Source organism: Spermophilus citellus, assembly GCF_964194105.1.
Source record: "Spermophilus citellus genome assembly, chromosome: 5".
Classification (NCBI taxonomy): domain Eukaryota; kingdom Metazoa; phylum Chordata; class Mammalia; order Rodentia; family Sciuridae; genus Spermophilus; species Spermophilus citellus.
In genome coordinates this window covers 155,799,818-155,812,883 of record NC_138186.1, presented here as the reverse complement: position 1 = coordinate 155,812,883, position 13,066 = coordinate 155,799,818, and the positions used below count along the sequence as shown (strand labels likewise).

The 13,066-nt window shown below is 42.7% G+C and overlaps 1 protein-coding gene across 3 annotated transcripts in view; it reads right to left on the bottom strand.

Moving 5' to 3' along the window:
• SAMD5 (sterile alpha motif domain containing 5) overlaps nt 1-2,201 on the bottom strand; it is a 50,728-nt gene extending 48,527 nt beyond the window's left edge. For 2 of the 3 annotated variants that reach the window (XR_014022345.1, XM_081296609.1), the window contains exon 1: nt 747-2,198. Coding sequence is in view for 2 of the 3 variants with exons in the window: in XM_081296609.1 (XP_081152735.1) it covers nt 747-1,205 (459 nt within the window). In the remaining variant the exon portion in view is untranslated. Of the gene's footprint in view, nt 1-746 lie in introns of all 3 variants that reach the window. The other variant, XM_081296610.1, reaches the window with a different exon arrangement.
• Nucleotides 2,202-13,066: the final 10,865 nt, after the last annotated feature.

Genomic DNA, 13,066 nt, shown 5'->3' with positions numbered 1-13,066 from the left:
TACCTACTTCATCTCATCTGGATCAATAACAGCCAAAGAGTTGACACAGCAGACCTCCAAAGGGCGCCCTCTGGCCCCATATTTCCCAATGTCTTCAGTACCTCATTACCAAACACGGGATAGTTAAGTTCAAAGAAGGCGTCTCACTCAAGTGCATGGGCACATGTTTCGTGTTTCATTAACTCCCTCCCAAGGATGTTCAGGTTAATGGTACACTCCTCAAATGTGCAGCAGCGGCCGGGTTATGGGTTATTTATTTTATAGAACTGAGGGCAACTGGGCCCAACCTCCCACTCTTTATTCAAGAGAGTTCATCAATTTATTTCTTTTGGGAGTTTATCAAAACTCGGAAAAGTAAAGAAGAAAAGGAAGGTTGAATATAATGTTCCGTGTTGACCATGTTTTCTGGTATTCTGAAGACCCAAGCACCACAGAGACTTTGGGAATCCCCCTACTACCAGAAGCAACTCCAAGTCCACAACCCCTAACAGATGAGACCCAATGACTACGCAGAGAATCCGAGCTAGTTTGGAGTTAATATCCGAGTGCTGCATCTTGTCTTATCAACCACTAGTGACACAAGGAAAGAAGGAATAAAGAGATAACAGAAAAGAGAAGAGTTCCAGACACCCAAACCATCCTGCCCTCCCCACTGTCACCTGGAATGGGCTGCCCAGCCCGGCGCAAGCAGTCTGGACCTGTCCCCACCCTCCTCCCGCCCGGCCGCCTGGGCGGCGCCTCCTTACCTTTCGGGAGTAAGGGGGCTTGCTCAGGTGGATGCCATCTCGAACGAGTTTATCCCTGATCATGATCTTCAGCTTCAGTTTGGGGTAGCTCACCAGCTCCCTACTCCGGGGGGCGGTCGTCTGGCCGCGGGGGTCTCCGCAGGTACCCTGGGCTGGGCCGCCCCACGGCTCCCCCCGGCGGCAGGGGGTCATGTCGTCCACTGGAGGCCCCGGCGACGCGGGCTGCGGCTCCAGTGTGAAATAGAGGCCCGCGGCGGCAGCGTCCTGCTCCCGCAGCCGGCGCACGGCCTCCAGGATGCGTCGGCGGTGTGCGGGCGCCAGCACCCCGATAGCGTCCAGGTCCGGATCTCCGATCTGCTTGCACACCTCCAGGTCATCGTAGCCGTTATCCACGAAGGATTCCGCGTACTGCGGGAGCTGCAGCGCTTTCAGCCACTCGTAAACTATGTTGGTGCACATGGTGGGACTGGGAACCCCTCCGGCGAACACCTTCCCAGCGCCCAAGCGGCACGGGCGGTACCAGTTCGTGGAACTTTTAATCCTCTCCTCGAAGGGGAAAAAGAAAGCGCAGTAAAGTTTTCCTGTTAAAGGAAACGATCAGGCCAGAGACCGAAAGCCATTCGAAGCGGTCTGAGAGAGAGAGACACGTTAAAAGCAGCAAAGTGAATTCCCGGAGCAGCCGCGGAGCTCGCAGGAGCTGGCGGCTGAGCAGAGCCGCTGCGCTCCGCACCGCCCCTGGATGCTCCGCCGCCACTGGGAGGGGCGCAGGAGGGGGCGGAGGCGGGCGGGGCCGGGCACACCCCTCGAACCTGCCCAGGGTCAGCACCGAGCCGCGCAGCCCCAGAGTTTCCCCAGCCGGGACAGTCCGGCGGCCGCTCGCCGCATCTCGCCTTCTGCCCGCCGCGGTTGGCGTTTGCACGCGCGCCCCACGCTGGGGAGGCGGCTCCTCCGCGCAGACCAGCGGCTGCCCGGGAGCGCCGAGTCTTCGCGAGTGCCAGTTACTGTCGTCCTCCTAGTGGGGATCGGGTGGTTTTTAAGCTACCGGGCTCCAGTGGCCACCCTGGATTGCTTTCCACATTTCTTTTTAAATTCGACTTCCTTAGCCCGTGAAAGTCTCTGCGCTCACTTCTTCCGGAGTCTACCTGACTTCAGCTTGCCTGCCCAAGGCCGCCCAAGGGCAAGACCCTGCTACCCACACAGAGCTAGGCAAGGTTTCAAAATCAAGTATCTTCTCTCCCTTTCCGATCCGCGTTGAATCCCCCTTCCTCGGAGCTCCGGTGAAGGCTGGAGCCCGCAATCTGGCTGTTTCTGTGGTCACTCGCTCTGTGCCCGGAACGGTGCGGCGGCGCTTTGGCAGGCGGGTGGGCGCGACGTGGGGACCGCCCGCGTCCAGCCCGCGCTGCGTGCAGCACCTCCTGCTACAGCTGGGCACGCCGGCGTGGAGAGGCTGCTGTTGCTCCCGCTTGGCTCATTCTTGCCAGGCTCCCAGATATCCGAAAGTTTAGGATGGATGTGGTTTCTCCTTGGTCAGTGCAACCGCCTGTTCTGCTCTGCTTTCGGCTGGCTACCCTCTCCCTCTCCTGCCCTATGCTTTTTCTCGGGTCTCCCCACCCTCTATTCTATCCGAGCGCCCTGGGTGACATGATTTTCAACCGACAAGCGAGGTGTTCGGTCCGGGAGCCCGGGAATCAGAGCAGACCCTCGCTTCGTCCGCCCAAGGATCGCAAAGAAATCAATAAACCAGATGCCTCTGGTGACAGAGGGGACGCTAGGACAACCTCCGCCGGCGACACTTTCTCTCTAGAGACTAGCAAAATCCCTAGAGTCTCCTCATCCTGCTTGAGCAACCTTGTGAGATGGGGACCCAAGCGTCAGGTGGAACAGATCCTGCCTGGATCACTTTCCCGGTATCACGCCTCTTTGGGGGGGACTAAGAGTAGTTAAGAATCTTGGACCGAGGCCACACTGTCTCCTTTTAGCACAAGTGCAGTTCAACTTCAGACCTGAAAGCTTTCATTCGGGATCTGCCTTGGACCCTTTTTTTGAAGGCATATTCGTGGGGTGTGCCAGCTTGTCGCCCTGACACTGAGAAGTGGACAAGTAGTGATGTTAGAGTCGTTTCCCAATCTGCTGCGTGTTTCGCCTTTGGGCGTGTGTGTGGCGGGGAGAGGCGGGCGTTCCTCTTTCCCTAAATTGGAAGAACTCAAGCACATCTTTGGACACGGACCCCTTACGGAATCTGACAGCTTTTTCCTTTATGCCGAGGAAAATGCCCGATGTAGATGCGCCCAAAATGTTCCCTTACATTTGCAGTTGGTTCCGGATTCCCTAGCTCCGGAACTCAGCGAATCTAATATTAAAAACAGCTGCCAGAAAACCTTATATTCGGGAGGGAAGGGAAAGACGAACGCGAACAGTTGTGGGGCTGAGAGCGCTCCCAGCCCTGGATCACCCAGGCGGCCCTTTCTTGAGTCGGGGTTAGGATCTGTGGCGCTGGTGGAGCGCTAGGCGCCAGGGCCTTGGGATGCTGGATGCTCTCAATCCTCCCAGCCCCGCGCGGGTGGCCGCCTCTTCCTAGCCAAAGCAGACGCACAGTGCCCCCTCGTGTCCGCACTGGCGAATTTTTAAGGCGTTGTCCAAGTCCTCCAAACTCATTTTATTCAAGCAGAAAGCACTGGGTTTTATGGCTACCAGTTTCCCGCCACCTTTTACAAGTACAAATATTGGGCTGGGGCTATAGCTCAGTGGCAGAGTGCTTGCCTAACACGTATGAAGCACTGGGTTCAATCCTTAGCACCACACAAAAATAAACAAAGGGATTCTGTCCATCTACAACTACAAAAAAAAATTTAAGTACCAATATTTACATAATGTTAATCTTTGCATCCCAATGCTCTCTCATAAAGACTTGAGTTTTAAAAGTAAAATATTTCCTAGTTTGAATTGGTCTAAGAGAGGTTACAAACAAACATTTGTGGGGAAATCAGTATATGCAAGGCATCTATATGTATTATCTGTACATATGTAATGAGTAGGATTATTATCCAATATCCTACAGAGAAGAAATCGAGGCACCAAAACATTAATTTGCCCAAGAGTTATCACCAATTACAGGTGTGTTGTAATGAGCAGGAAACACTGGGTTCTTTCTTTTTCAGACGGGGAAACTTAAAGGAAGAGGATTTTATTGTCCTGGTTTTTATTCCCCCTGTTGTGTGAAAAGTCCAACAGTGCTTCTTACTAGTTCTTTGCCTTCTTATACACAAGCTTTACCCCCTGGGAGCCTAGGGAGATTCATCTTGTCTCATTAATCTTCAGCCAAGGCAGTGAGTATTTTTATTTCCATTTTATAATTAGGGAAACTGGTTTAGAGGAAGATGAATGACTTGCCCAAGGTCATATTGTAAATCAGGACAGAGACAAGAAAGACCCTGTCTTGTCAGAGGGTCTCCCTGACAGGCAGCAGTGATTCTCCTTTATTTATGTGCAGAAAACCATCTAGTTAGGAAATAAAGCATCCTGGTGCTCTTTCTGGAAGGGACACCTTTTATGAACTAATAATCTGTTAATCTGTCATAAATAAAACCTCCTCATTTTGACCTCTTGAGAAACTTGCTATCTGGAGACTTCATTAGTCTGAGCTATAGAGGATTCCTTTCCAGGGTTCCCTTCTCTTCCCCCCACTTGCTCAAGTCTTCTGTATGAACCCTGGAATCTTCTTCCTTTCTACCACCTGCCTTAGCACATTAAACCTCTCAATATTTTTTTTCCTAGAGGCTAACATGTGAAAGCACAAAGCAGAACTTCTATAGTCTAAATATGACTCTACTTTTCTGTAGACACATATGGATGAAGTCCATAATAAAACTGCCAAGAACAACAAAGAACAATTTAAAGATTTATAACGGTAGCCTTTTAGAGCTCAAACATTATTTGCTATTATCTCTGACATCCAAATTTATATGAAGGAAATAAGTGGTCCAGGAGGGTCAAGTAACTTATCTAAGATCACACAGCTAATGGGTGACAGAACTGGGACAAGAACTCAGCTCTGTCCCTTGCATGGCTCATTGCAGTATACTGCATGACCTCATTTTTGCTGTGAGCACCTGCTACTGTCAAAATCATTTATTTACTCATCAAATGTTTATTAAATAGGCACTTCAGTACAGGGGACTGAAGCAAAAAGAGTTTTTCTTCATTAATTGTAACTGAACAGATTTCAGCATTTAAAATATGTACAGAATAACTGGTAGTTTTTTATATGCTGGTTCATGAATTGTGAAGATTACAAAGGTACAAAGGTTCTGCCCTCTATCTTTACTATATACAAATTCTATATATGATAACATTAGCCAAAATTTGAAATTAAATTATATTTGACATGCAGACAAAAATGTACTTTAAAAATAAGTGGCTTTTATGATCCTAGGTACAGCCTTGAATTCCAAATTAATTTACCTAGCATGTATTGTCAAGTATGTTTAACTTTACAAGATATTTTTGAGTGATAATGCTTTCTAAGAATTGTTTTTCTTTAGATAAAAATTTCAAAATATATATCATATTGATTACTACTTAATATATTTGAGGCGAGACTTTTTTGCATGGAAGATTCCTTGCTTAATGAAAGTCACTGGGAAAACCAGTTGTGGAGAGAGTTTTATTTTAGGTACTGTTTCAGAACTATGACAATCACTATATGACATGGTTTCAGATTTCAAAGTGCAAAGTTAACTTAGCCCTGACACTCAGTGAAATTAATCAATGATAATTATATTCAGGTTTTAAATTCCAAATATCAAAAACCATCTTTTCTGCTTTGCTCAGTAACTCAATTTCAGGTTACAGAGTGAAAAATAATTTGTTTTGGAGTTTTCTTTGTGCCACATAAGATTTTATACTATTTTATTTAGGAGACAGATGTTCATACCTAGCATGTATAAAATTAAATTCCATTAACATCTATTAAATGTGAATCCCCAGGGTGTCTAGCCTTGTAAATGTAGAGGATATATAATATTAATCTTAAAATGCTAAATATGTCTTGTCTTGGCCTAAACCCTGAGCTAAAAAACATCAAGAAGTTACATATGTCGTGGGGAAAAGAGAGAATAATGGGCTTGAGTGATGTAAGGGGCAATCTCTTCTTCACCGCTGGGAATGAGGCGTGGGGTTGGCACATTAATTAAGGGCAGGCTGGGTGGGGATGTCTGTTAACATGCCTGAGCTGCAGACATTATACATGTGTGTGACAACACATATTTGAAAGAAGGAGCGACAAGGAGCAGTAGGGAACACCAGCAGGATGCCATTAGATTATTCATTGCTATTATAACAGGCCTTTCTTTTCTTTAAAGAAGGAAGGGGGCGTACACATTCCAGAAGTCATAGACTGAGAGGTCACTCACAGGAAGAGTGCCGAGCAAAAAGATGGTATTCGTGATAGAAAATAAAATGAGGTCTACTAAAAAACACTCTTACACTCTTATCACCTCATCTCTTACAATCTCCAAAAGTTCTGTGCTTTGAAATGTACTCAAGAAGAGAAGGAAAGATGAATCCAGTAGTTCCTGGGGGTAAAAATGGTTGTTGGTGCAGTATTTTGTTAAATGAACATAGACAGTTCTTAGGAGTATTTTTTTTCCCCAATCTGATGTCAGCAAAGTTAACTTAGCGCTTCAAACTTGGGTTACATAACCTTATACTAGTGAAATGATATTGATAAAAGCTATTTTAGACAAGTGAAAGTTGCTGATACCGACATAAAATTATTCATGTCAGGCTTAGAAAAAATTAGAGTCTGAAGAAGTTATGAAGGGAGAGAGCTCCTGCCTGCCTGTCTGGAGGTAAATCCTATTTCAAGGACTTTTCTTCACATTCTATGCCATAACCCCACTCTTTGTAAGGCGCACACATTTGTACGAATTTCTTTAACAAAGATTATCTTTGATATTCTCTAAGACTGCAACAATTGAGACAAGATGCTATCGAAAGAACACTTGCCATAGCTTATTATGACACCATGTTCCCATTGTCATGCTATCTCAAGTAAATACCATTATTCTTTGGAAAATCTCTCTCTGATTGTTCAGGTTAACAGTAACCTTTAGAGAACATTTCAGAACCACTTTATCATTTTGAAAACTGGTACAATAAAGGAAGTAAATCAAACATGTTTTCTGTTTTTTTTTTTTCTATATGATCTGTACCTCAGGAAATAAAGTCATTGATGAAGAAGAGTTCCTTTGCAACTCCTAATGCATGAATGGATCTCAGCCAGCTTATCTTCTATACGGACTGCTGAAGATCCCTAACACTGTTTTAGGAAGATCACAAATTCAATCTCATTTTCTCTTTGTTAACTTTGCATTAATGCTGCAAAGACCATGATGGTCAAAAAGGGCTGGTGCCCTAGCATCAATGAGTGGCACTATGCTACTAGAAGTAATTGTATTTTCTACCACATTGCATTACAAGGGACAGGATTAGTTTCAGTGAAGAATTTCCTTAATGAAGCAGTAAAAAGTATGAATTGTATTAATCTTTACCTTTGTATACTTTTAAAAAATATTCCACATAATGCAATGAGAATGACTTGTGAGACACATGGATGCATCTGACCTTGAGAACCATCTATGTGATTGCTTGAGTTGCCAGCCGAACTAGCCATACTTTTCAGGGCACATCATTTTCATTTTGCAAAATGACAGGCAGAAAAATTTATGGTTATATACATTCAAGTCTTTGGCAGCATTTTCTTGAAAATGAATGAAATAAATCTGACATATCAGGTAAATCACCAACAGTATTTTTGGCAGTGGTAATATTCAAGCTTTCAAATAAAATTTGAATTTTGGCAAGCTTTGTTTGGCTACCATGAAATTGAGAGATTCTCAATATTGATAGACTTTTCTAATAACACTAACAGTTAATAATGTTGCTCTTTAGTATTGAATAGTGAAATATTTCCACATTTATAAATCACATATATCAGTGACCCAATATATTCCAAATAATGTTACAAAATCATGCATAGGCAAGAGATCCAGTAAAAGAGCAAGATAATTGGGAGGCTAAGGCATGGGGATCACAAGTTCAAAGCCAGCCTCAGTAACAGTGAGGCACTGAGCAACTCAAATATAAACTAGGGCTGTGGATGTGGCTCAGTGGTTGAGCAATGCTGAGTTCAATCCCTGGTTACCCGTCCCCGCACACCCCCCCCACACACACACACACACACAAACAGAGCAAGAGAAACCAATGGATCTTCATGTTACAGAATGAAAAAGTTATTGACATAGTTTCAGATTTCATATCTCAACTAACTTCTAATAAACTACCATTTGTCACATTTTGATAAAGAAAAATATCTACAACTCCTTGAAAAGGGTACTAAAATAACCTTTGCACTGCAAACTCTATATTTTTGTGAAGATGAAGTTCATAACTTTAATTAAAGCAACAGACTGCGTGGGGAGGCAGATAAAAGAGTCTAGCTGTCTTCTGTGGATCCAGACTATAAAGGGAATTTATAAAAAAATATAAACATTGTCCCTCATCTTATGAATTTTTTATTTTGGAAGATGAAGTTATTTCTAATAAAAGTATGGCATTTATTTTGATTTGTACAGGGTTTCCATAGTTATCACAAATAAGTAAAAATTTAAATTTTCCTCCTTTCTAATTCATGTGGAATATATCAACAGATAAATTCCACATGAACAAAAGCTGGGAAATGCATGTGTTAAGACCAAAAATTTGTTAAGTGCCCATCTAAGCAGTAACTGACAATCTCACAAAAGGAGAGAGAAACAGACATTGTTTTTACTTCTTATTGAAAGTAGGCCACCTATGAAGTACCCATGCCAAAAACTATATTGCCCCAGAATCTGATCAAAGCTCTACATCTAACTATCAATTTATAGAAAATATAACACATGAACATGTGAGAGAAGCAATGAAAACAAAATGACCTGGTTTCTTCAAGAAAAATGGGAATCAGGGAAAAGGGGAAAACAAGACAGAAAGAATGAGACTTCTGCAAAGACATAATATGTAGATCAATGTCTTTTCTGGAACCTCATACAAACAACTTTATAAAATATTACTATTAAAAATGAAGAAATATGTGAGCAGTAACTAGATATTTGTTGACATTTAAGAAATTGTTAATTTCTAGTTGTGATAAACTATTATCGGTAATCACAGTAACACGTTTTTCTTTTTTCAGGTAATAATGAGGCTTTAATAAAACATTTCTTGAAGAGTTTTTTCAGTAGAACAGACACAATTATTCAAGAGATCCCTTATGTAAAAAGTAATGAAAGAAATTTAAACTTCTGTGTTTCTATTCTTTTTTAAAATACCTTTGTTTTATTTATTTATTTTTTTTATGTGGTGCTGAGGATCGAACCCAATGCCTCACACTTGCTAGGCAAGTGCTGTACTGCTGAGCTACAACCCTAGCCCCTGTGCATTTCTATTCTAATTTGTATCTATAGTTTAATATTATTCATTCTTTAAAAATTTTAGATATTGTGTATGTTCACATGGAAAACAAAGGTACAAAATTAAAATATAAAACAGAAAACCAAGTAATTTTATGAAGAGGAAAAAAAACCCAATGTGAACATTATTGAAAATCCTTCCTATTTTTAAAGTTTTGTGTATGTATCTCTATGTATATATTTTGCAGTACATTTCTGCCAAATTGGCATTCATGTGTGCACATCATACATACAGACATACCAACTTCATAGTTTGGAAAATTGTGGTTGTAGTGAATATGCCATTGTTTCATTAAATCATTTTCTTTTTTTCTATCCATTTTAAGGTAGATAGATATTCCTTATATTTTGGAGATGAAATTTTTACAGATGAAATTACATAATGCCTGGGATTGGCTTCAGAATAATCTGAGGAGATAGTGGGTGATAATATATGAAACAAAATTAAGAATGAGTTAATTGTTGAAGCTGAGTGATGTTACTATGGATTTGTTACACTCTTTATTAGTCTCTGTGCTTATGAATTTCCATAGTAACACATCAAACAAATACAGAGGTGATGAAAACTCCCACTGCCTAAAGGAATGACTTGCAACCCTGTAGAAAGACACAAGATGGCCTATTATAATGAAAACAGAACACTTACCATCTCTCAGAAGATGAGCTTGATAATGACAGAGAGCAGAGCTATTCTGTAGGGCTAGGAGCTGAGGGAGGACTGGAGCTACAACAGAGGTGTTAGGGTCTGAATGTATGTGTCATCTCAAAACCCATTATGTTGGAGCACTAATCCCCCTGTGGAGGTCAGGAGGTAGGTCTTTTGGGAGTCAATTAGGTTTAGATGAGGTCATGGAGCCCCCACAATGAGATTCCTACCATTATAAGAAAAGAGCTGAGTTTCTCTCTCTCTCTCTCTCTCTCTCTCTCTCTCTCTCTCTCTCTCTCTCGCTGGGTATTGAACCCAGGGCCTTGTGCATGCAACTGAGCTATATCGCTATATCCCCTCCCCTCTTCTCTTCTGTCCCCGCCACATCCCATAGAACCAAATCATCTGGCACCTTGATCTTGGATTTTCCAACCTCCAGATTTGAAAACTAAGTATCTATTGTTTAAGGCACCCAGTCTATGTATTTTGTCTTATCAACCCAAACATCCTTAGGAAAAAACATTGAAGAAAGCATGTAGCAAAGAATATACCAAAGAAAGCATGTAGCAAAGAATATGCACCAGTGGGGTGTGTCTAAGCTGAAAATATGAGAGATACCTTTTGCCATTAATTACTTTTATTTACTATTTATTGAGGTCTATCATTATTTCAAACCCTGTTCTAAGCATGGAGAAACAATAGCAACCAAGGAAGACTAAGTTTCCATCCCATGGAGCATAAATAAATAACTATCTCATTTCAGGTGATGACAAAAATACAAAGAAAAATAAAGTGGAGAAAGGAAGGAAACATGTCAAGAGATTCCCGTGGGAGGAGCATCCTGGGTGGAGAAACAGTGAATGAAAGGACAGGTCAGCACCATGCATGGTGTGTCTGGGAAGCAGCAAGCAGGCTCCTGTGCTGGAGCACAGTCAGTGTGGAGGAAAGGGGCAGCAACTGGACTAGAAAGGGAGGCAAAGCCAAATCACTGTAAGCTTTGGGGCTCATTGCAAATGTGCTGGAAGCCACTGAAGGTATTGCCCAGGGAGCAAGGTGAATTGACTCATAATTTAATAGAAGCTTTCTGGCTGCAAGAGTAGAAGAATTGAGAACCCTTAGAAAGCTACTTCACAGTTCCAGCAAGAGCTAGGCATCACCCGGACTTGAACCCAATAGTGGTAAACCTTTAAGAGAGGACCCAACGTCGACCCCTAAATATTTGGTATGACCCATTGAGTGAATGAGTTGTTCTGTCCTAAGGCAGAGAAGACATAAAAAAGGAGTAATCTTGGGCATAGGGAAGGGAAGGAACAAGAGTTTTGGTACTTTGAGTCACAGGACCAAATGGGTTTAGATTAAAGAAGGCTAAGACTAACACATAGGGCACTCCAACATGCAGAAACTGAGCGTGACTCTAAAGAGCGACAGAAGGGAGGGGAAAGGAGCAGCTAATGAGGTTGGGGTCTGGAATCCTAGAAGAAAGCTGTTTCAAGAAGGGCAACTGTGTCCAGGGCTGCTGAGGTATCCAGAGAAACGAAACCTAAAAGTGACCTAGATCAGGTACCACAGAGGTCAATGTCTGGGTTGTCTGGAGCTATCTCAGCTGGAGCTGACCCAAGAGAGACTGAGTGGCAGAAGAGGAGATGGTAATAGGGGAGTCTGTGGGGACAGATTCAGGTGGGTTGGTATATTTGGTGGAATATGAGGTGGAAGTTCTGATTAATGACCAGAGTCCAGGTCATTTGCTGAGAGAGCAGGAGGCAAGGGAGCTATGAGATACTGCAGAAACAGTCCTCCAAGAGGGAGGGACAGTGAATGAACCGCGGAGAACAAGAACAAGCATGTCAGGGATTCTGGGGTCACCCCAGAGGTTTAAAGTCATAACCCTGAATTGAGACCAGTTATCAGCATTGAGTTTTGTCCTTCTGTCTCGTGGAGATGTACAGATGCAGATGCAGATGCAGAACAACCACAGTTCACCCTAACCAGACTTTGACTCTTAGAAAAAAAATACAGATAAAAATGAAGATAGGAATTACATACGAAAAGTTTAAAAATCATGCAGTCATACTGTGTCAGCTTAAAACCACTATAACAATATACCTAAGGTAATTATTTCATAAAAAGGAAAGATTTATTTTGGCTCATGGTTTTGGCAGTTCTAGTCCAAGATTGGATGGACCCATTACTTAGGACCTCTGATGGGGGTGCTGCACAGCAATGGGAGAAAGCACATGGTGCAGCACACTGCTCACCCCAAGGCCAGGAAGCAAAAGAGAAAGAGGAAGAGACCAGGGCCTCAATGATCTGAGGACCTCCCACAAGGCCCTTCCTCCTAAAGGTCCACAGCCCTCTCAACAACACCACCCTGGGAACCAAGCTATAACACAAGAACCTTTGGGGAACAGTCAACCTCCAAACTGTAATGACCAAAGCCACCTTCAAACTATGCCAGGTCTTCTGATATCCAGCATAGAGCAAAGAAAGAGGTGATCCAGTTAACCAAATAATTTGATTAATAAACATTCCTTCTAAAGGATAATAACTTTTGGTGATAGTGCTGGGGATGGAACCCAGGACCTTACCACTCTACCACTGAGGTACATTTCCAGCCTTTTAAAATTTTTTTTAAATTATTTTTGAGACAGTGTTTTGCTAAATTGTGCAGCCTGGACTCAAACTTTCCACCTTCCTGCCTCAGACAGGCTGTGCCACCACCCCTGGTCTACAGGACTATACCTTTTTAAAGGACTTATATAAATAAAGTACCTAATAAAACCAGGCTGACAACCTTGATGGTTCAGAAGGCAGAGTGGCCACGTTGGGGTTATGAGCACCAATTATTGTATTAGTGAAAGATAGGAGAGAGGTAAGCAAAGGTTAACCATGCCTGACAGAATTCCAGAGAACCCAAGTTATATCCTAATCACAATCACTTTAACACAACCTACCATCCTGAAAGTGATGTACGAAAGGAAATCACAAGACTCAAAAAAAAATCTTTTTCCAGGGCCTGAAATCAGAAGTGTAGATGGGCAAAAACAATTTACAAGTCACTGACTGTGGGCACAGAGAGACGTAAATTTCAGGTGCAAAAGAAATAAAAGAAATGAGCATGAAAGCTATATGAAAGGAAGACTTTCTTCTTTAAGTTTTATTGCATT